The sequence below is a fragment of the Sinocyclocheilus grahami genome, unplaced genomic scaffold, assembly GCF_001515645.1.
Source record: "Sinocyclocheilus grahami isolate Dianchi unplaced genomic scaffold, SAMN03320097.WGS_v1.1 scaffold547.1, whole genome shotgun sequence".
In the NCBI taxonomy this organism is placed as follows: domain Eukaryota; kingdom Metazoa; phylum Chordata; class Actinopteri; order Cypriniformes; family Cyprinidae; genus Sinocyclocheilus; species Sinocyclocheilus grahami.
In genome coordinates, this window is record NW_015505726.1 from 523130 (window position 1) to 546845 (window position 23716).

Here is a 23716-nt window from a genome sequence, read left to right on the forward strand (position 1 = left end):
TGTGATCGGAGAAATTACAAACAACAAGCGCTACTCTACACTGCTCAAAACTAGCGTTTGAATCATCAGTGGCGAATCCTGAAAATGAAAACGTACTTGCAGTCTGACTCAGAACAGCCAGCATTGTAGTCTACTCTCCCAGGATCAGGAAACGGTCCGCCATAAAATGTGCTGCACACATCTGAATATTTGGGTTGAACTGTTCTGGAACAGTGATGTAAATACAACTTAACCACTGATTTCTAGTCATGTCCTCTTTTGGAAGGCCGAACAAAGTAGTTTCACACGGCGGGCTAGAGTGAGCGGAGGCGGGCTAGAGTGAACAGAGGCTGGCGGGCCTGAGTGAGCGGTGGCGGGCTAGAGTGAGCGGAGGCGGGCTAGAGTGAGCGGAGGCGGGCTAGAGTGAGCGGAGACCGGCGGGCCTGAGGGAACCGCGGCCGGCGGGCTTGCGGCAACCACATGTGACGACCCCGGGCTGGACTCCGCTTCGTCCACGGTGAAAGCCGATCCGGCGATCCACAGCGCAAAGTTACCATCCACTGGAGCAGATTCTAGTCGATGACAGTCAGAGAGGAGCACAGACCTAATGACTGCAGTCAGTTCATTACACGACACAATTAACGACTTCGGGTCACTCACGACTGGACAAATTCTGCCGAACCAAAAAAAACTCACAAAAACCGCAACATCTTCCTGTGCTCTCTCAGTCGCTCCCACCCCACCAAAGACAACACTGCAGACAACACAGGTTTGTTTTACTTTTCTTAGTTTGTGCTTAATATAACAGAAAACATTAGCTTTCCTGATATGTTGGTGTTCCTAATAAATGTCACAGCAATGTGTCTTGAATATGTTTTGCATTAAGTCCGATACTTCTCTTTCTTTTTCGAATTATTGCTCGAGTAGATTTTATACTTATGTCTTCTCAGCATTTGTAGCGCTATTTTTAAATGTTTAGTCAAGCAACAATATATTATTTATCTCATGTATGTCAGGTAGAACGAAATAAAACATTACTTAATAAATTCAAAGCAATGTAATTTCCTCATCCATTTGACACAAAACTATTATATATATATATATATATTTATAATTAAAATATATATAATAATTTTATTTCATCATATTCGTGATTCATGATTACTTTATTAATGATACTTTATTTATTCATGATAAACTTAATTTTGAAGAATAGAAAAATAGGCTCGGCCTGTTCATTATGTTCGTATATTCATTTGTTATTAAGTTGATTTAAAATTCTTGATAACAAATTTGAAGAAGTTAAAGGTCAAGAAACGTTTAATTAGCCTGTAGTCTATAGATAGGCCTATAGACTTTTATTAGACTGCAGATCAAAATAAATAATTCTTGATAATCTTTAAAATGAGAGAAATCACTGACATAATTTATTGGCTAGTCTATACTTTGCAGAAAAAAAACGAAACCATTTAATTTGCAGTGCTAACTTATGAATTGAAAGACAAGAAATAAATCACAACAATAACAATCGAGATTTTTCTTATAATCAAGAAAAAAATTACAAAATGAATGCTGAATGATGTTTGACAGTGAACACATCTTCATTGCATAGCTGCATACAATCGCTGGTGTCAGTCGCAAATATTAAACATCTTTGTGAAAATGACTGGCAACGACTAGACATCACACACTATGCGACTTTTTCTGCTGACTGCAAACAGCGACTGAGCCCAACTGGAACAGACCCGGTCCGACTGGGCACGATCAGTTATCAATACCAAATTCCATTCATAATCGGCATGATAATCGTGTAGTGCGTTCTCGGCTTTAGAGAAGAGAAAGAGTTGTTGCCATGCCGTCAAAACTAGGGGTGCACAGAAAATCTATTCATTCGCGATTCTGTCTTCGAACAATTCTAATGGATTCACAAGTTTCAAAATCAATGTTCTAAAGCAGTGCTTCTTAATCCTGTTCCTCACGTCCTCTGCTCTGCTCTGCATCTCTCTCTCTCTCTCTCCCTCTCCCTCTCATTCAGATCATCAGCTCGTCAGCTCCATCAATGAGTTGTGTTCCAACTTTACACTTTATGTGTATAGACAGACAGATATTTTTCACACAGCTACGAGAAGCGTTAAACATGGATGCGCATGCTGTTGCCATGGTAGCGAGCGCATACTTGCTGGCAAACACTTCTTACTGTTACAAAGTAAATAATTACTTTACAAAAAATCTACAACGCAATCATGTATTCTGCTGTATTAAAACTTTAATCAGGATAAAAACCATATAGTAGAAGCTAACATAAGCAGTAGCATTTACAAATAACAGCATGTTTAAAAGTATGAGACAACAAACAAAAAAACATACCATTCTGAAATGTCCTGTAAGGGCCATGCTTGCACAGGTTCTGCTCGATCCTTTTCACTAATATTCTCTGGGTCTCAATTGGGCTCAAATTGATAAGCAATATATTGACGATGTCATTGTTTACAATACAACTGGAGCACATGCCACTGAGGTGAGGGGTGTTACGTTTCTGGACTGCACTCGGCCGTTTAGCGAATCACACAGCTAACCAATCTGAGCCCATCGCGTATTTCTGAAGGAGGGGCTTCATAAAACCAGGAAATCATCAGAGCGTTCTCAGGAGAAGGGACAGAGCGGTGTAGAATAAAGGTAAATTATGTGAAAAATAATGCGTTTATTTTTTTTAAACTAAGCATTAACACGTTAGACTGCACCCCATAAACACAATCAAGCCTAGAAAAAAGCAGTCAACCACCGCTTTAAAAAAATTACAAATGCAAAACAATGAACCAAAACCCAAAAATCTACAGAGATTTAATGTCCTTAATTGTCCATACCTGTTCCTCACCAAACTTGAGCAGTGCTGCCATGGGATCTGATCCCGGAGACAGGATAAAGATGAGTGGAGCGCAGCAGTGACTGTCAGCAAAAGCCGTGGCCAAATTAAAGGGTGGCACCTCAATAAACTGCTGCCCCAAGTTTTCTGACACAAACTCTTGAACCATGGGAATAATCTGAGATGGGTAGAGACAAGGTCTAAGTCCAAATGTGAATTCTTAGTGAGTACTAAACAATATTCATTCACAAATTCTTATATTTGTACTACACAGTATTACATCTAACAAACGAAATATTGTGGCATATTACTGCAATTTAAGATGACTGTTTTCTGTGATGTCCAAGCTGAATTGTTAGCAGCCTTTACTCCAGTCTTCAGTGTCACATGATCCTTTAGAAATCGTTTTAATATGCTTATTTCTTGCTTAAGAAACAGCTCTTATTGTGCTGTTATTTTTCTGGAAATTGCACATTACATTACATTGCATTTTTTCAGGTTTATTTAATTAATAGAAAGCTCAAAAGAACAGCATTTATTTGAAACAGAAATCTTTTGTAACTATGTCTTTACGTTCATGTTTGATCAACCTAATGCATCCTTTCTGAATAAAAGTATTAATTTAATTTCCTTCAAAAAATGTCCTCAAACTTTTGAATGGTTGCATATAAGACTTTCTGATGTATAATTAGTTAATAATTCAATTTTAGACAGAATTCCAGACCATTTTATTTCCTGATCCAATCCAAGGTGTAATCGTAAACTCAATAGAAAGATCCTTACCTTGTCTGGCCGTAAGCATCTTATAACCAGCATCCTCTGGAACTGTCCTAGTTTCTCTTGCCACTCTGAAGGGAAAGCAGTGTGGTGGGGGTCCTGCAGAACACACACACAGACCATAAAATGAAAAATCTGGTGTTCCTTTCATACTTCCCCTGTCCATTTCACACCGCTGAGCAGGAAAGAAATAGTGTGTGCTTAATCTCAATGGCACCTTGCTATCGTAAACCTCTTTCCAGCCCTCCCGGAGTCGAGCCAGGTCTTTCCGCAGGCCTTTAAAGCGCTCCATCTCATCCAATCGACAGATCTCATCCCAGGATGTCTTAGGCAGCCAGGTGCAGGGGTTCGAATGAGGGTTATCCAGACCCACACCGCCTGTCAGGAGAAAACGCCATTCCTTCTCATCCACCTGAAAGAGAAAGGAACAGAGAAAATTGTCCATGCATAATGTCATTCAGTTATATCTGCAATGAAAATTCTCCTTCACGTAGTCTCGATACAGTTTGTTTTTCAGCAGTTGTGCTTTATTAAATATCCAATTCAAAAGAAAAGAGTAACAGTGAATGAGTCTTAAAGATGCCACCAGAAAAGCCGCAGTCTATGAAAATAAATGTACTGGTGCATCGCCCCCACACCACTTGATTCAGGAGCTGACAAAATTACTGACAGCACAATAAATGGATGATAGACACTTGCAACTTGTGTAACAGCTCAGGCATGGAGAGCCAGTGTGAAGAACATTATGAATCACTTAAACTTTGATTAAACTGGTTAAACTCGTGTTTATGTGGACGAATGTTGCAGGATCATTTAAAATAGGGATGATATAAACATTGTCAGACTGATGCATACAAGTCATTAACCTTAAGAGGCCTTGTGTGAGAGTAACCTCTTCATTCTTACTCTTCTTTATCAGATGAAGTACTGTCTTGCCTTAGCTTATTGATTCAATAAATCACAGCTGTGTGCGAGTGGAGGCAGTTACTCACGAGCTTGTTGTGTTTGAGTAGGTTGACATTGAGGCAGAAGGAGAAGAGCAGTTTGTCCTTCTCAAACAGAGAGCGACATACGTTGACGTAAAGCGAGTATGTAAAATGGTCCTTCAGAATCTGGAGTCTAAATACACAGAGAAAGCGTGGCAGAAATCAGTTCGTTGAGAAGCATTTTGAAAGCATCAAAAGAAAAGTCAAAGAAAACATAGTTTGAGTGATCTGATGTACACTGAACCTGTAATACACATTTTTAAGACTACTACTAGTCATATAAATATGTTTGCTATAAAAGCTTTCCTATTGCTTTCTATCATCAATGGAATATATCAATATCCTTATACTGTAGATTTGACATATTATGATCATCATATTAGAAAGCGAGTATGTAAAATGGTCCTTCAGAATCTGGAGTCTAAATACACAGAGAAAGCGTGGCAGAAATCAGTTCGTTGAAAAGCATTTTGAAAGCATCAAAAGAAAAGTCAAAGAAAACATAGTTTGAGTGATCTGATGTACACTGAACCTGTAATACACATTTTTAAGACTACTACTAGTCATATAAATATATGTTTGCTATAAAAGCTTTCCTATTGCTTTCTATCATCAATGGAATATATCAATATCCTTATACTGTAGATTTTACATATTATGATCATCATATTAGTGTCTATTGACTAGATGAGTGGTTCTAATTATTTTATTTTTTTTTACTCCAAGGCCTCTTATTTAAGTTGATATGTATCTCTGGTACTTCTGCTGTAATAAAAATAAATAAACACAAAAATATGTTGTCAGTTTCTGTGTTTTTGCATTTTAGTATATATGGCAAGCTCTATATTGGGTAAAAACTGTGAAAAAAAACAATCCTTATCCCTATCCAATAAATCACAAAAAATGGAAAAGTCATGGGTCCTTTGAATATTTCTATGGACAGTGTGCTGGAGTCAAAAATGTTGAGAACCACTTCCCCAGTTGGTCCCGGCCACCACCAGGTTGAGAATCACTAAACTAGATTTTTTTGTAAATGTTACTTTAAATAAACACATTTATTTTATACTTTAACACAGTAAAGTATTAAATGACCACCTGCTGCTACTGTAGCAGAGTTTTAAAATGAACTCTCTTAAGTTTTAGAGATCTGGTTTTGGTGTCTCTGTCCTCTAGAGAATTGGCACTGTGTTCTTTTAACCAGAGGATTCTGCCCTGGGCTGAAGTGTCATAGTATTCCCACAGCTCTCAGCTATCAAACTCACATCAGAACGCCATACTGCCCTAGTAAGACAGTGCTGATGGTAAATAGTCATACAGGGAAAAAATATCTTCACATTCTTTTGTAAAAAAGCCTTCCCATGCTAGATATCCAGTATACCACAGAACCCATGTCAGAGATAGTCTCTCTGGAAAATGTAATGCCTTTAAATGGATAGTTCACTCAAAAGTGAATGCTCTGTCATCATTTGCTTAGCATGATGTCATTCCAAAACCTGTATGACCTTGTTTCTTCTGTGGAACACAAGATAGTTTTAAGAATGTTTCGACTGCTTTTGGCCATATAATGAAAGTCAGCGGGGTACAAAACATCATTAGACCCCCCAATGACTTTCAATGTATGGACAAAAAACAAAACAAAACAAAAAAGTGCATTCTGTGTTTCACAAAAGAACGAAGGTCACAGAAGTTTGGAACGACATTAGAATGTGTAAATTATGATAGACCCTTAATCTGAGCGAACTATCCTTTTAAGTGTCAATGTGAGCTAGATATTCAAAGTGCCTTATAGCTGCAACTTTGACTTTTTAAAGCATGATATAAAACATGAAATGTCCAATTACATAACAGACACAATTTAAATATAATATCTGTAGTGACAGAGTACCTTTGTTCGAGAATGTCATTTTTTTGGGAATTATCAATGGACAGGATGAAGAGGTTGATGAACCATGTTAGAGAGTACTGATACATGGGCTCGATGTTGGCCAGGTCAGCGATGGAGAAAAACAAAATAGCAGAGTGGACAGCAATTGGGGTGTAGCCCAAGCGTGTCTGATCAATCTTCAGCTCAGTAACCTCGGCAATGGCCTGTTTCTCAGAGATCTCATTGGCCAGAACCTTAGAAGATGAGAGGATCTGAACAGCAGTCTCATCTTCTAAAATGTTCCCCTCTGAGGCAGAGAGCACTTCTAAGATTTTATCCTCTATTTCTTTCAGCTGCCTACAAAGAAAAGAGAGAGAAAGTACATGGTTAAACACACACAAAAGTACTATACCTGTTAATTTTTTTACATGACTGCACTGCATGCTGCCCTTTGCCCTCACTTCATAAGGAGATCATTATTTACCCAACTTGTCTTGCTTTTATAGACAATATTTTAAGTGAGGAACCCACAGGACTAAACTGTCAGGTTAATTATGTTTCTGGGTGGTACCTCTTGTTCTCAGCCCCCTGTACTAGGAGGGCTTGTTTCTCCTCTTCAAGGTCAGGTCTCTCTCTGGCCACCACAATGCCCAGCAGCTGGTCTTGCATCCCCTCTGGGGTGATCATGAAGTTCAACAGGGTCACCTGAACAGAACAGGACAAAAAAAACACTCAGAGTGCTGGAGGTGGCTGTTCTTAGAATCCTATTTTTAATGAGAACAGACCCTTGTGTTTATTATTTGCAAGAGAATCATAAGGCTTTTTTTTCATAAGTCTTTGTGGATATGGCATAACCAACCACAGAACTAACGTAAATGATATCCTCCAAGATTTTGTGACTGCTTGCTAATATCAGGCCTAATATTTCTCTGATTACTGGCTAAGACACATGTGAGTCTGCGGTGCAACACATTTTGTAGTATGAAGAATGGTAATCCTTATCTTCCACAACAGTATCATTTGTTTTATCCTGTTGTGAACACTAGCTGCTCATCCTAAAAGGGAAATGATATCTCAGGCTCATTAAGGAGTCTACTCTATAGTTGTGAAGGAAACAGCTACAGAATCCAGGTATTTCAATTTTTTCCAAGCATCCAGACCAGCCTGACACAGTAATATTGACTGATTTAGGGCATGACTATTTATCAGATTAAGGGTGTGTTCAGGAAAACCACTTTGCAATTGCCTTTGGTGACCCTAGTGGCAAATAAATTACACACTTCCCCTTTAATTTTAGCCACTGGTCATGTAGACTGCCTGTAACACTTTAAGACAAAGTACAGCTTGTCCCCCTCGGTCCGTTCGCCGCGGGGCCCCCTCAAGCATGGGGCCTGGTGCGACCGTACCAGTTACACCCTCTTAAGGACGGCCCTGTGCATGTTTATGAGTTTATGATAGAACAGGTAGAATAGGCTATGTTCTAATGACATAGCTAGATGCTTTTTTATGTGTCGTGAAAAAAAACTGCATAATTAAAACCAATTTAAAGCAGATTTTATGTAAAAGATTGATAAACTCTTAGCTCCTTTGAAAGAGACTATCAACTCTTTTAAAGAGAGAAATATTCACAGAATTTAACACTTAAGAATTCAATACTTGCAGCATATTAAAATGATTTCTGAAGAATCATGTGAAATTGAAGACTGAAGGTAATGGCTGCTGAAAATTCTACTTTGCAATCAAAGGAATAAATTACATTTTAAAATACATTAAAATAGAAGGGTTATTTTAAATTGTAATAATATTTCACAATATTACATATTACAGTTTTTACTGTATTTTTGAAAAATAGATGCAGCCTTGTTGAGCATAAGACTTCTTTCAAAAACATTAAGAAATTCTCTCAACCACAAACATTTGAATGGTAGCATACATTCTGGTTCATTGTAGCAATCTGGGTTTATTCATCCAGCCCATATAGAGCTGTCAGTAAGCGTGTGCTTAGGAGTGTTTGATTAATTGCATGTTTGATACAGTATGACTAACATCATATTTTTATTTAGATGATCAATCTTATATGACCTTGTTTAGAAGCAGACAAATGTTTGAGTGTATCCGTGTGTGACTTTACAAGTAAAGCAGACTCACCTTAACTGAGACCTCAGGTAAATAATGTGGATTTCGTAGCTTGGTTGTTATGTAAAACCGGAAATCTGGAGCATATTCAATAGTGGAATCACCCAGCCGGATACAGACACTGCCACCCTGTTTAAAAGTCTGTTTCAGCAGCAGGGGCTCAAGTATGGGGTCCAGCTCTTCCCCAACATTTTCCAGCAATACTATAATACACAAGAGATGAATGATTACAGTTAAACCAAACCGAAAATTACAATAAAACAAAACAAAACAAAACAAAAAACAGAGATCTGCAGAAGCATTTATTTGACCTACTCATAAAAAAATAGTCAGGTAGTAGAAGTGGGAACTGAATGAGTGCAGCAGAAAAACAACAACAACAACAAAGAAATTAATAAATAAACTCAATGCAACTCCTAGAGGAGAATGGTAACAAAACAATCCACCTGAGACAGCTAAGGACTGGCCTGCCTACGCAAGCTGCCTTTCATCCTAGAGCTGCACCGATGGGGAGGAGCTGAGGATGGAAGACATAGGCACCTAAGGCCAGGTTACTCGGCTCATTTGCGTATCTCATGTTGCATTTTGGGTCCACCCCTGGGCCTTCTTTGCAAGTGTAAAATTAGACAAAAATTGTGCTTTCAGGCTTAATGCTGCTCCAGGGAAAGAGAGACAATGTGTGCATTGGATGCACATGTTTTTTGTAGATCAGTGATTTGCGCTTGTTTTCCATGGTGGAGGGGGACCCCTGGGGAGAAATACTGGTATTGCACCCTGAGAGAACTTTTTGATGTTCATGTTGTTTCTTCCTTCATTAATTTTTAAGTTTGATTTGATCAAAATAAAATAAAAAATGGCTTGATTGTCAACTACGCTGTTTGATAATGCCTGACAATGAGCAATATTAAGATTTTTAGAGTATTATAAAAGTAAGCTTTATTTGCATTTTCCGAATACTGCTGTCATAAAGTTTAAAAGCTGTCAGTATTTCTCACCTGGAGTGCCAAATTGGATGCAGTTCTCTAATGTGCGCACAAAGTCAGCATCACTGAGCTTGATGACGTGGAGACTGTTGGATTTCTCCATGTTCTTCAGCCACTTGTTAGCCTGGCCCTGAGGATCAATCATTAGGGGCCACCTCCTCGCATTACTGCAGGCAACAAGAAAATCTTAAGAATCCTTCACAAACAACAGCTTCCTGGCCATGACAAATCATCTCCATCATTCAAAATTTCTAATAGCGCAGGTCATGTATTCAAGAATATCACAAAATAATTTCTACTTTTACAGTATTCCTCTACCCGGCAAGTCATCCAAAAGTCATTATTACTGGTAAATAGTAGTATTTAATAACAGTGTGTCTAAAAGTTGTATTTTCTGTATTAATCCATCACAGCAATACAGCCTATTACTAATCGTTAATTATAATATACAATGCAAAAAAATAAAAATACTTTTGTCCAAACCTTGTATTAAACAGAGCTACAGAGTGCAATTCTATGTCTTCTGCTAATCTAGTATGTACTTTCAGTTTTAATTAAATAAGTGCAATCCAGTGTAAAAATTAACATGTTTACAGTGACTGACTAGTGAAAATAGTGAGAAGTTTGCTGCTACGTTTCATCAAAACTGCTCTAGAAGAAATCTCATAAAATATGACCATGGTTTGGAACTTTATGGTTTCTTAAACCTTAAACATCCTAAAATTAAAACAACAAAAAAAGTATTTAAAAATCTGCTCAATAATATAATATTTAATACAAATTGAAGTCTAAAACGGTCAAACTTAAAGGGGTGGTTGATTGCGAGTTCACTTTTTTAACGTTAGTTAGTGTGTAATGTTGCTGTTTGAGCAAAAAAAAAATCTGTAAAGTTACGAAGCTGAAAGTTCAATGCAAACGGAGATATGGTCTTTTAAAATTCTGGCGGTTTAATGTCTACAAAAAAGGCTGGTAGGGACTACAATGAGTTACTTCCCGGGTTTGTGACATCACAAACCCAGTTAAACCCTGCCCTCGGGAAAAGGCAGCAAAAGGGGCGAGGCCATGCTGCACTGCTTTAGAGAAGAGGAAGAGAAAACTAGGGGTGCACATAAATCTATCCATATATGAATCGGTAGCATTTACAAATAACAGCATATCTAAAAGTATGAGACAACAACAAACAAAAAACATAGGCCTACCATTAAAAGCCGTGCTTGCACAGGTTCTGCACGATCCTCTTCAAAAATATCCTCTGCTTCTCAATCGAGCTCAAACTGATAATCGATATTAACGACGCCGTTGTTTACAAAACAACCGGAGCACATGCCGCTGAGGTGAGGGGCGGAACGCATTTAGGTTTAGCCAATCACAACACACTGGGCTAGCTAACCAATCAGAGCCCATCGCCTATTTCTGAGGGCGGGGCTTCATGAAAACAGGAAAAGATCAGCCCGTTTCTCAGAGAAGGGACAGAGCGGTGTGGAATAAAGGTAAATTATGTGAAAAATAATGTGTTTTTTAAAAAACGAAGCATTAACACATGTTAGACTGCACCCCATAAATGCAATCAAGCCTAGAAAAAAAACAGTGAACCACCCCTTTAAAGTAAAAAATATTGTCAAAAAACTCTCACGAGATGATGATTGCGTTGTCAATGGAGAAACTGTCAGAAGGGAGGCCAGCAATGGTCCAGCTGCGGATTTTTACCGGCTCACCCAGGGAGTTCATCAGTGACATGTTCTTGGAGCAGGGAATTCCTCTTGTCTTACACATGTCACTCCACTCCTCTGTAGCTCGCTGTTGATGTCAGACACAGAAACACACACACGGCTCAAGAAAGACAACATGATCACAGCTGCTTTAGACAGTCTGATCCAGCAAAACCACTGATGGGCCTACAGAGAAAACGTTTAATCCTATTTGAAAACACAGATCCATATATCCAACCTTATCTGTTAGTTTCAACCTAATACTGGTATTGTGGACAGAACTATTATCGTTTCGATATCTTTGTTTTTGGTTTAAATCTAATAAAGACTTACTGCACACAAAGGTAATAAGCTGTGTGTCATGTACCTGCACAAAAGCTTATATAAAAAGACCCTCTTCTGGGAGAAAATATATTGCTTTCACAGAGGGGGAAATATTAAAGTGAAACTACTCCCTGTTCCCTGAGTGCTATTTCAAACTCACCATAGCAATACCTGGTATTGTACAAAGTGTTTTCACTGAGTTCATTCATTTTCTATGGAACCTGCTCTGCTGTTAAGAGTAACCAGCTGACAGGGACAAATGTGTACAAATAATAGCTATAGAAGGATATCAAAAACACTGTAATATTGCTCAACCTGGGACGCATAAACTGTACTGAACATGAATATGAATTTCACTCATGTTACAGTGCTTAGACTCAAATTTAATGGAAAAGCAAACAAGGCTTAAGGTTATGTGTCAAATGCAGTTCTGCCAGACAAACCCTCTCCCATATGTCTTTCAATGTTAAATATAGACTCTCTTCTATACTGCAAAATACTGCCAGGATTTTGGAACATTTAGCTATATCTTTGGACAAAAAATATTACATTTAAATTTTTACAAAGACATTAATCGCTCTAATCGCTTACAGTACACAACCATGTTTTGCTGCATTGTGTGATCTGATCTCACAAATGGGAAATACCCACAAGTCTTTGAATAATGTATTATACTTCACTACTTGGGGACATGTAGATATTGTAAATATGATATGGTCAATAGTGATTAGTTTGCTCATTGGCTAGCAAATGCAAAACAAAAACAAAACAAAATTTTGCTTAATATCTGAATTTTTACATATTTGTATTTAAATGAACCAACAGTTCAAAAGACAAAATAAATCAACAAAAAGTCTAAGGAGTTTAAATGTACTAGAATATATGTGTGGATACAAATGTCTCAGCTCAATGACTTTCCCCTTTGAAAATCATTTTAATTAGCACCCTTTTTAAAATCTGTGAAGATATGAACAATGTGGGTTGATAAGCACATGGATTCGCAGGAGAAATGGACTGTTTTATGAGTTAGCACACCTGTCTAAAACTGGAAGTAAAGGCACCCAGATAGGCCACTATAGCAGCAGAGATGAGAATGTCTCCGGTGAGGTTCTTGTAGAGTTCACCTAAGTTATAGGCTGTCTCACTCCAGCGGGTCTTCTCTCCTCCCAACCCACCAATGAGCTGCTCTGCACGCTCTAACTTTTTACTGCACAACTCCACCTACAGAAAAAAAAGGAAAATGAGGAGACTAAAGGATGCATACATACATGTGTACATACATTACTGTTCAAGAGTTTGAGTTCATTAAGGTTTTTAAAGTATACTTTTATTCAGCAAGGGCACAGTAAATTCATAGTAAAGACAAACATAATGTTTCAAATAAATGCTGTTCTTTTAAACTTTCTATTCATCAGAGAACACTGAAATACGTTTTTTTCTCAATCGATTTGACACTTTTCTCCAATGCAGTGTACTTGTTCTCAAAACATTTAACACAGCCATGCAAACACAAAATTATCTTAACCAAGCAAAATGAAGCACTGCAATTGTTTCTAGTAATGCAATTATTAAAATGAAATATTAACATCAAATCTATAGGTGTGTTCTCTATTGATTATTAAACATTTAGCTGTAGATGCACAAATATGCTAATGAAAATACATGTTTATTGCAATTCTTTAACAGGGAGTTTTGTTTTATATATATTGTGTATATCTAAATGAAATAAAAATTGTTATCCAACACCTGCTATCACCCATGAGAAAAAACTAATGGCCCCATTAAACTTAAAATCTGTTTGTGCCACCTTTAGCAGTAAGAACTGCAAACAAACTTTTCTGATAACTGCATATATATATACTGTATGTGTGTGTGTGTGTTTGCAGTATACATGAATTATCCTGAACTATTGATCTTGTCTTTCATTTACATCTGGAAGAGAATTTCATTGCATTTTATCTACACTACATATTTGCTGCGCTTGCATAATAGGAGAAAAAATGTAAGAAGGTTGAATCCATGCTTGAAAAGCTCCTGTCTCAACATCTCGAATATTTATCAGTTTAGGGCCAATCGAAAATATACTACGTGCATTTGATCGAATGACAAATTACAGAGTTATTTGTTTGTTGTGTTTGGACAAATGGTACATAAATGTTTGTGATTTGTGTAAAACCTTCTTTCAGATATTTTAAAGTATTGGTTGACTGTATTAACTATTGTGAAAACATTTGAGAGTTTTGTGCACATTGTTTTGAGAAAATGATTTGCATGATTTGTAATTTGTATAAAATGAATGAAAACGTACAATCTGTTTAGGACAATTACAAAGTATTCAGATCACTGTGTTAACTGTTTTGAGAACAGTGACCTGAGTTCGGTGTCAAACCGATTCAGAAAAACTGTAAATGTATCAGTACAACTGTTTTCAACATTGTTCTGTAAATCAGCATATTAAGAATAATTTCTGAAGGATCATGTGACACTGAAAACCGGAGTGAAAATTGATGACTGATGAAAATTCAGGTTTGCCAGCACACAAATAAATTACATTTTAAAATATATTTAAAAAGAAAACAATTATTAAATGCAGCCTTGTTTAGTATAAGTGACTGCTTTTAAATCTTGGAATTTTAAATCCTAGTGTACATAACACACGTTTGAACACATACTTCCTGATGTGTACAATATTAACTAAAGGCCAGTTCTGATTAGGTCACCATTTTATGAGATGAAGCAGCATCAGCAGCACATTTAACATAATTTTAAAACAGCTAAAACAGGTGTTGGCATCAAAGATACAGCAGGTTAAGTGTGGCTGTCATCTGTATTCAGAGATAATCAGCCATTCGCACAGTTTAGAAAAGGATGATCAGATATGACAGCATTTATATAAAACATTTGTGACCATAAGTGAATGTTTATTACACAAACATCCTTCTAAATAAAGCATCTAACTGAATGTCTGATTCACTAGTGCAGGCCCTCTTTCATCATCACAGAAAAATGGATCTTTAAACCCCCAGTTTGGCACCAGAGAAACACAGTCTTTGTTTGAAATGACAGAGTGAGCCTGCACAGCTACTGCAGAGAGTGATGGGAGCTCAGTGCTTGGGCACGAAGCTGGCAGCCCAATCACTGAACAATCCAAACATCTTATTCACTCCCTGTAATGGTACTTCACTAATTCTTTGTGACACTGCTGCATCCGGCAGCATGACACTTCATGCTCTTTGAGATGAATTCCTCCATAATTCCTGTTCTTTCTAACTCATATCCCAAAGTGAGAAAACAATTTAAAAGAGACAGTTGCAGTGGAGCTTCAGGAACAGCATAACAGGTTTGCCTTAGTGCATTCAAGTGCCTTGATTCTGGCCATGCTTGAGAGAGCATGGCATAAACAATTTCTATCCTCCAATAGGGAAAACAGACAACCTGAATTACAAACATGGAGAAAAGGAGGAAAAAAGAAGAAGGAACATGAAAGGAAGTGAAATAGGGCAGAAAACGGCAGAAGGGCCTTGGTGATGCTTGGTTTACCCAAACACACACTAAACTGACAGGCAGTCTCTACAGACAAATGAGAACACCGTGTGTGTGTGGATATGTATGTGTGTGTGTGTGTGTGTGTGTGTGTGTGTGTTTGTGTGCATGTGCCCCTGTGTGTTTTCTGTGTGGGTTTAGAAACAAAGGCTTCACTCTTACAACATCAAAGTTGGAACATAAAATGATCTGAAGGAAAGTAAACAAAGAAGAAAAGGAAAACATTCCCTCAACTCCTCTTGATGTAAAAAAAAACACAAACTAAATTCCTAAATAAACAAACTTCCAGCAAAGAGCAGACATTTTAACAGGGTTGGGCCGCACTGGAGGTTACAAAGAATGTCAACAGGAAAAATAGTTGAACATGGTGTAATACGCAAGCCTTCAGGAAAAGTAGCCAACCGTTTGTTGATTGTCAGCATCTTGCGTAGCCCGTTATGTGACTACTGTCCTCTGCTTACCTGATTTTCAAGGTCAGCCTTTTTGTTCTTGTTGGCTTCCAGGGTCTCCTGTAGTTTGGCCAATTTGTCCTGGACCTCCTTCAAAGCAGCCTGTTTCTTCTGGAGGCTCTCCATGGCCACCTTCAGCTTTTCTTCTGCAAGTGCCAACTTCTCTTTCTTAGGGGCCACTACCTTTGCTACTCTGCGAAGGAAAAAAAGTTTGCACCATGAAATGGCTCTTATTAATAAACATTTTTACACCTTTGGTTCGTTAAGCTTTAACTCACTTATCGTAGGAGTCCATGGCACAAACCCATTTACAGAGCCCCTCTGCAGCAGCAGAGGCCGTGCGGATCTTATCTGGAACAAAGTCTGGGTTGGTGATGTATTTGTTGCGGATGACGCTGACGTAGTTGGCTGGAATATTGTCTTTATTGTACTCATGAAGGCTCTGGAGAAACTTCATGTCTCCTAGCAGTTTTTTCGCTGGGCCCCAGAAGTCCTCCACCTTCTTGCCAGAGCCTGAGGGGTCTGGGATACGGTCTGGTTTTATGCCTTTCAGGATGCAGATGGCTTCCATCACCAGCTTGACACCAGCTGGAGGATTCTTCATGGATTTAACTAAAGTTATATCCTACAGAGTGTGACACAGATTGATTTATTGGATATTGGCGGTATGCATTAGTTTAAAAAGTACATAGTAAGAACATTCATCAAGACACCAAGAGACACTGCTGGTGTTTATTACTTAAAGGGATAGTTCACCTAAAAATGAGAATTCAGGTATTTATTTACTCACACTCATGCCATTGTAAAGCTGTATGCCATTATTTCTTTTGTGAAACACAAATGAAGATATTATTAAAAAAAAAAAAATTCCAGTGGAAGTCAATGGTCACCAAAACTGACTGGTTACCAACATTTTTCAAAATTATCTTCTTTTGTGTTCCACGGCAAAAATAAAGTCATACAAGTTTTAGAAGGAGATGAGACTGAGTGAATGATGACAGAATTTAACTCTCTAACTCATGCTAGAATGTGTTTCTTTGGCCAAAAACAGTCTGAGAGCTCTTTGTTGCTATAAACATTTTGTATGCATCATAAATTATAATTAGTCAGTTGTAGTTTCCTCCAACCTGTGTGGTGAGAGTATTCAAAGCAGCCAATGCAGCTTCCAGAATGGGTACAGCAACCGCCAGATCGGCGTCACATTCATCTTTAATGGCCTTGGCAGCCATTGCCTGCTCATTAGCCTCTGCTTCATCCACGCGGACCACTTTCTCTGTCTTGGACACCTCCACAGACTCTCGCTGGATGACCACCATCATCTCTTCCACCTCTTTACTGGCCACACGCAGCTGAGGCTGAAGGGCCTCCAGCTCTACCTGCATTGTGGACACCTGAGTAGCAGCCGATTCCAACTTCTCGAGACCAACCTCATAACGACTCTTTAGTTTCATGACCTCACTGAAACAACAGAAATCAATAACAACATCATCATCACTGGCAAAAAATGCTGCTGCTTATCATACAAAGAGTTCACATGCTAAAATGTGACACAACCTAATTATTCAAACCTAATCAGTCAGTATGTAAAGCCATTACATTACATTCTAATGTAAAGCCTCTAAGAGCAGGATGGCTTACGCTCTTTTTCCCTGGAGTAGATGCTTAAACATAGAAATGAGCTCCAAATACGAGGTTGGTGTGACATAATTGTAGCGCTGCAGCTCCGAAAGGAAACATGCAGAGAGATTGATGGTGGATGTGTGGAAGCTTTTGCACATGCTGATACAGCCTTCCCGAGCAGTGTCTGTCATTTCAACGTCTTCCAAGAAACGAGACGCCACAGCCTGCAGCGCATCTTCTGGCCAGCTCTTTTGGAACATAATGATTCATTACGCTTTTAATTTTTGACTGTAGCAATGCAAAATAAAAATTAAACATGAAATAATTATTGAATCCGTCAAAACAATTTGTTTAAAACAAGTGTTTAACATTTATATCACATTTTGAACCAGAGTTATTATTGTCAACTAAAATTAAAACCATAAACAATTACTTGAAATAAAATAAATGTTAACTGAAATAAAATCTAAAAAACGTATTATATTTAACTTATTTTATTTCACATTTTCTTTTTTTGCTTAGTTTAATGTGAAGTACTAAATAACTAAAACTGTAATAATAAACTGAAAAAAAACCTAATAAAAATGACAAAACAAAATTACTAAAACTTTAAAGGGGTCATGAACCGCCTTTGTGTTTTATTTTGTACTGTTCTCTGAGGTCCACTTATAATGTTATCAAGATGTTTACATAAAAAACATCAGTAATAAGCTATTATTTAGAATTAATAAGCTATTTTCTGTCCTGTTTTGACCCCCCTCATCAGAACACTCTGTTTGAATAGGCGTGTCGGATTGTAGACTCTGAAGTAAATGCTCAGTGCTATGATTGGCTAACAGTTGTGTATGTTTGACAGCGACATTCCTCATAAATGGATGCTGGTGTGATTTAGGTCAAAAACGCATGAATCACACAATACATATCAAACGATCTGTAAGAAGAGACAAAGCAATAGAGACCATGTATTGAAAACACTTACACTTGTGTTGCGTCATTACTGTCAGATTCAATATAGCTGGCACAGCATCATCTTTTAGTTTCAATCTTTTTGAAAATCCCGCGTTGAATTGTGCCTTGTTTGTAAACAAATCCACGGTAAAATGAAGTGAACAAAGGACCAAGTTCTTACTGACGCGGTCTGGAACTTCATTAAAAATTAAGTTCATTCACTCTTTCCTAACACTGGGAAATCAGAAGGAAGGCAACGCAAACACGTTTCCCCTTCAAGAACTTGAGCTGCGTCGGAAACGCTGGGGGTGTTCCCAAAGCGTTTCCGACGCAGCGTCTCGTTCCCTCGGGAACCATGGTTACATTCGTAACCTGGAGATGTTCCCCTTCAGGAACTCGAGCTGCATCGGTAACGCTTTGGGAACGCCCCCAGTGATACCGACGCAGCATCTCGTTCCCTCTGGGAACCATGGTTACATTCGTAACCTGGAGACGTTTTTCTACAGCTTGGCACTGCACAGCATCTTGTTTTATTCGGAGCCATCTTTATCGTTTGGTTTCTGCATAGACCTGTGCATAAAAACTACATGTGCTCTCGTAAAAACTCTCTCGTAAAAACTGCACGCGTGAATTGGTGGGTGGGGCTAAACAGACAGGAGGCAGTGATTATCCACACTATTACATCATAGAGTAGAACATTCCAAAAGCTGCCGTTTTGGCAAACGCCCTTCAATATAAGCGGTTTTAGACTAACGACAAAGTTTTGAGTTCTGAAACTTACAGAATGTTTTTATATGTAGTACAATTACCTCTTATATATCAAAAGATTAAGGACATTTTGGATTCTCAGTTCATGACCCCTTTAACTAAAATTAAAATAAAAATGGAAAATCTAAAAATAAAAGCAAATTCAAAATTTTCATACAAACTAAAATAGTATATTAATGATCCTAAAAACATTCACATTCACACCAACCTGAAACCAGTCAATAGTGCAGCAGTTAATGAGAGCAGGGAAACGTCTCAAGCGGCTTCTGAACGTGTCACCAATAGGACTCATGGCCAGTACCACATGCAACTGGCTGCGGCAGCGCTCCAAAAACATGTTAAAGAGAGCCAGTGGGCTGCCATCCGTCTGCTTATCACGCTCACGCTGACGGTCCAAGACACGCATGCGCTCACAAATCTCCTGCTTCTCATCTACGGCAAAGAGATTGGGAACCTCGCCAGTGTTTAACAGGTTACTCACATCTTCCAAAAATGACTCCAACTTAATTTGGGTGTCTGTGAAAAGGAAGACTCCATGAGTTTCCCCAGATGTCGATTTTTGCATGATGAGTTTGAGGTCATCGCGCCACTCTGTAACCCCATAACTCTTGGAGATCTCCACCTGAAAGAGTTCGGCTTCAGCCATGTGGGCGGCCAAGCGTGTCAATGACTGGCGGCCGCTCCCTCCGACTCCTACTAAGAGAGCGTGACCACGGGGCTGTTTGAGAATCCGGGAGATGCGACATACATGTTCAATGGCGAACCGGAAAAGTACAAGATTCATGGGAGCCTTGCTGATATTGTTGTACTCTTCAAGATGGGTCTCCACCACCTGACGGAGCTTCTCAGGGTCACCCACCTCACGGTATTTCCGGTCCTCACCTTTGGGGTCATGGAAATCACAGAACATGAGGCTTCGAAGGTCGTCTTCAGTTACATGCCCATCTGCGTCACTGTCCAGATGCTTGAAGAGCTGATGGAAGTCCTCTTTCAGGTGAGACTTGGATACTTCTTGCAGGAAGCCCACCATCCATGCACAATCAGACGGATGCACTAAGCGGTCATAATACACCCTTAGGACCTGCATGAGAGGCATGTTCTACATTAGTTTATTGCTTTTATTATGATATGACCTATTAAAATTGTGTTTGCAGTTACCTCATGCACCCATAAGCGTTTTATGGCTGTAGGGTCATCAGCAGTCTCTGGTTGTGATAAGCAGATCCCCTGGATGACACGGGAAAAATCTCGAAGGTTGAAAAGGTAGTGGGACTTGGTCGGGGTTGGTAGGAGGTTTTTGGTGGCCTCCTGGTACACAGACATGGTGGCACTGATGATCTGAGAGGTGATGCTGGCGAACGGTTTGGGAAATGGAAATCTGAAATCAGGTAAAAACAGGAAATGTATTTAACAAATGAATTTATTTATTAACCACATTGGTATGGAGCACCATTACCTAATGGTCAAGTGCCAGTCCAGAATTCTTGAGAAGATGGTGAACATGGTTTTGTCATCAAATTCATTAATGGTCACTGTGTTGAAATGACGTAAAAATCGAGGAGTCACGGGGTTCCTACCTCCACCTGCATGTGACAATGGACATGACGACATGTAAAAGCAGACTTGTTATCCACTTGTTGGTCCATCCTATCATATCAGGCTTGTTTACCTTCTATGCTATAAAATAATTATTTCAAAGTTGCATACAACAATGATTTGCTTCATAATGCTTGACACATTTGTTTTACTGTGACCAATAATATTTAACTTTGTTTGATTTATGTGAATTATATTATTTTATCATCTTTATTATTTTCTTCTTGTCTATACATTTATATGCTCCAAAGCAATTTTGGCTTGCGATACTGAACTAAACACTATTTGCTCTGAATAAAGACTGTATTAGCATATAAAAATGACATAAACTCACCAGGCGGACCCATGGCACACATGATCTGGATGTCCACTAGGTTGATCATGGAGCAGTCCTTCATGTCATACCAGTTCCAGTGGTCGAGCCACTGACGCAGGAGCTCCACTGGAGGCTGGGCTCCATAGGTTTCTCTTGCTGGCATGTTCACATCATCCACAAACACCACCTCATCAAAGTAATCGAAAGGCAAATTAGAAAAAGTTAAAAAATGACATGAATCTTTTTTAACATTAAGGTTAATGTAATTTTGAATGCTGTAAGATAATGTGCTGTTAATGGCGATTAAATACATGTGAACTTGTGAATCAAGAACACATTTTTTCTCCCATTTAATTTAGAGGCAATTAAGAACTCATTTTCACTATGCAGCTAGAATTTTGGGCACAAATTATGGTCATAAATGGCTTTTGAAATTCTATGAAGGATTGCTTAGTAAAAATTGATTGAGATTGAATCATAACTACTCCGATAACAAAAGTGTAATAAAAAGATGTTTAAAGTATACCATTTTCTTTCCCAGAGGAGGGCCAAACACTCCTTTCCTTCTCTTATCGAGTTTAGACATAATAATGTTTTGGGTCTGTGCTGCTGTTGTTTGGGCTGAGAAGTTGATCAACAGAGGACTGTACACATCCTTCTCCAGATGATTCAGCAAAAAGTCCTGTGGGAGATTTGGAGACACTTAATTAGCTCTAGTTAGCACAGGTGTTGCATCAAAATTCAGGGTTTTTTTAATCAACACTTCCAACTGTGTAAGAAGTGTTGAGAAAACAGTTTCCACTGGGAGCCTGTCACTACCATTATGAAAGATGCTGTAAGTTGTACATGAGTCTATAAAACTATTTTATAAAACCGTTGCACCTGACATAATTATGCTTGTGTTTCAAATAAGTGAGTAGCAAGCAAACTGAATAACTAAATATGTGCTAAAAAACATTGCAATATGGATGAATTATATATCTTTATAGTTTAACAGTTGACCTAAAGGATGAAAATCAACAACATGCAAAACCAACATAAAAGCTCTTATTATGAAACTGCCACATGTCAACTAATTAATGTAAATATATGTACATTTCAGAGAGACCTCATTCATTATAGTCTGAGGAGCCTGCGGATTGCTCCACTTAAGCCTGACACATACAATCTCTTTCATTCCTTAAAACTCTGTGAAAGAGCCATGTGGCAGAGTGTGAAGAATGATGATTTAATATTCATGTTCTAAATGAGAGTGATGAAGTCATCGGCACCTGCAGGCATTTCATACTCAAAACATGTAGACTTTTAGAGTCCTTCAAAATTTTGCCAAAGAATCACAAGGGGGAAATTGTGAAAAAATTAAACAGGAAGAGAACGCAGAGTGAAAACATGAAGTGAGTGGGTAAGTGACTAGAAAGAATGAAGGAATCCTATTAAAACTAGTTCTGAAATAAATAGTGATTTTGAACAACATTACTCGGTTTCTTCAGGCTTTTCATAACACAAGATCTGATGTCTAAACTCCAAACTATGGTCTGCCACACATAACCGTTGTGACAGCTTAGATTTTGTGTTGATGCCACCCATGTGTATTTAAGACAAAAGCATAATGAGTCCGGGAATAGATGAAGCTGTTTGGCTTTCTAAACGTGCCACCGACCAAAAGAAAAGCACTGAGTGTGTTCAACTTTTGTGGAAAGGGGGTGGGGATGCATGGTGGACCACAGTTGGTCTTGAACCATTGACTAATTTTTCATTAGTCATCCTTGAATGCATACACATTCAAGATCATGTTAGAGGTTTCGTGCTCAGCTGGGCAATGTGGTATGTAGAGACAGTTGTGTCATGCACCTATTTTCTTTTGGACAGGGGCACCAGTGGCACTTGCTGAGATAGGTGAGCTTATACAGGGACTAAAAGGCAATAGACACCTTTATGACACGTTTGTCTAGTTGTAAATTTTTCATTCAGTGGGCAAGGGACAAAAGTTCAAATCCTGACTAAATACATAATACTTAGTAAACTTATTTTATATTATATTTTACATAAGCAGCATGTCTCAGTGAGTTATTTTAATAATTTTGAAATGCCTGAGCCAAAGTACATCATCAAAACAATTTGGTATAATAACCTCCCATAACTTTATCACAGGATTGCATTCAACACTGCATTCCCAAACATCAGGCAACTGAAAGCAAGGTACAATGACAGCGTTTGCTATTGTGTTTCACCAGGCAAAATATTTATTATGTAGGAAAAAAGAGCCACAGGCTCCTTTATTACTATTGATACAAATTTTGCGCATATGTTAAATGCGCAACTTTGGATGGAAACATAGCTAATGTGAACTAATTAATGCTGATAATTAGGGATGCACCGATACCACTTTTTCCAGTACTCGCCCGATACTGATACTTTTATTTTTGGTACTTGCCGATACCGAGTACCGATACCGATATTTTTATTGCATTTGTACATTTTTTAAATATTGGGTACAGAAACCAAAAGAGTATGTATAATGTCAGCTGGTTAACTTCATTTATCAAATAGATAAGAGTCTATAAGAGAGATATAATTCAGACAACTTCAACATTTCTCACATTCACAGTTTATTCGCTATAGTTTAGAACATGGTAATAAAATATGACAAAAACTCAGAGTTAAACTGTTTCAGAACAAATTCAGCTTGACAATGTTAGATAACTTTGATAGAAAGGTATGTAATGAATTACAATCAACCAAAAATTATTCAGATAGTATGACAGTATTTACAGAACTATCAATACTTAGTCGGGCAACCTTTAGCCTTAATGACAGCCTGTAGTCTCCTGGGCATGCTGTCACCCAGCTTCATG

At 38.2% G+C, this 23716-nt stretch overlaps 1 protein-coding gene across 1 annotated transcript in view; it reads right to left on the bottom strand.

The window, feature by feature from the left end:
• Positions 1-23716, bottom strand: part of dnah7 (dynein, axonemal, heavy chain 7) — a 75044-nt gene that overhangs the window by 11595 nt on the left and 39733 nt on the right. The window contains exons 37-55 of the mRNA XM_016238762.1: positions 21388-21543; positions 20880-21048; positions 20406-20532; positions 20108-20327; positions 19158-20030; positions 17252-17481; positions 16741-17071; positions 15892-16238; positions 15626-15806; positions 12657-12842; positions 11222-11385; positions 9601-9755; positions 8618-8808; positions 7041-7174; positions 6491-6826; positions 4612-4738; positions 3837-4031; positions 3626-3718; positions 2844-3020 (exon numbers count right to left, since the gene is read on the bottom strand). Coding sequence (XP_016094248.1) covers positions 2844-3020; positions 3626-3718; positions 3837-4031; positions 4612-4738; positions 6491-6826; positions 7041-7174; positions 8618-8808; positions 9601-9755; positions 11222-11385; positions 12657-12842; positions 15626-15806; positions 15892-16238; positions 16741-17071; positions 17252-17481; positions 19158-20030; positions 20108-20327; positions 20406-20532; positions 20880-21048; positions 21388-21543 — 4392 coding nt within the window. The remainder of the gene's footprint in view (positions 1-2843; positions 3021-3625; positions 3719-3836; positions 4032-4611; positions 4739-6490; positions 6827-7040; positions 7175-8617; positions 8809-9600; positions 9756-11221; positions 11386-12656; positions 12843-15625; positions 15807-15891; positions 16239-16740; positions 17072-17251; positions 17482-19157; positions 20031-20107; positions 20328-20405; positions 20533-20879; positions 21049-21387; positions 21544-23716) is intronic.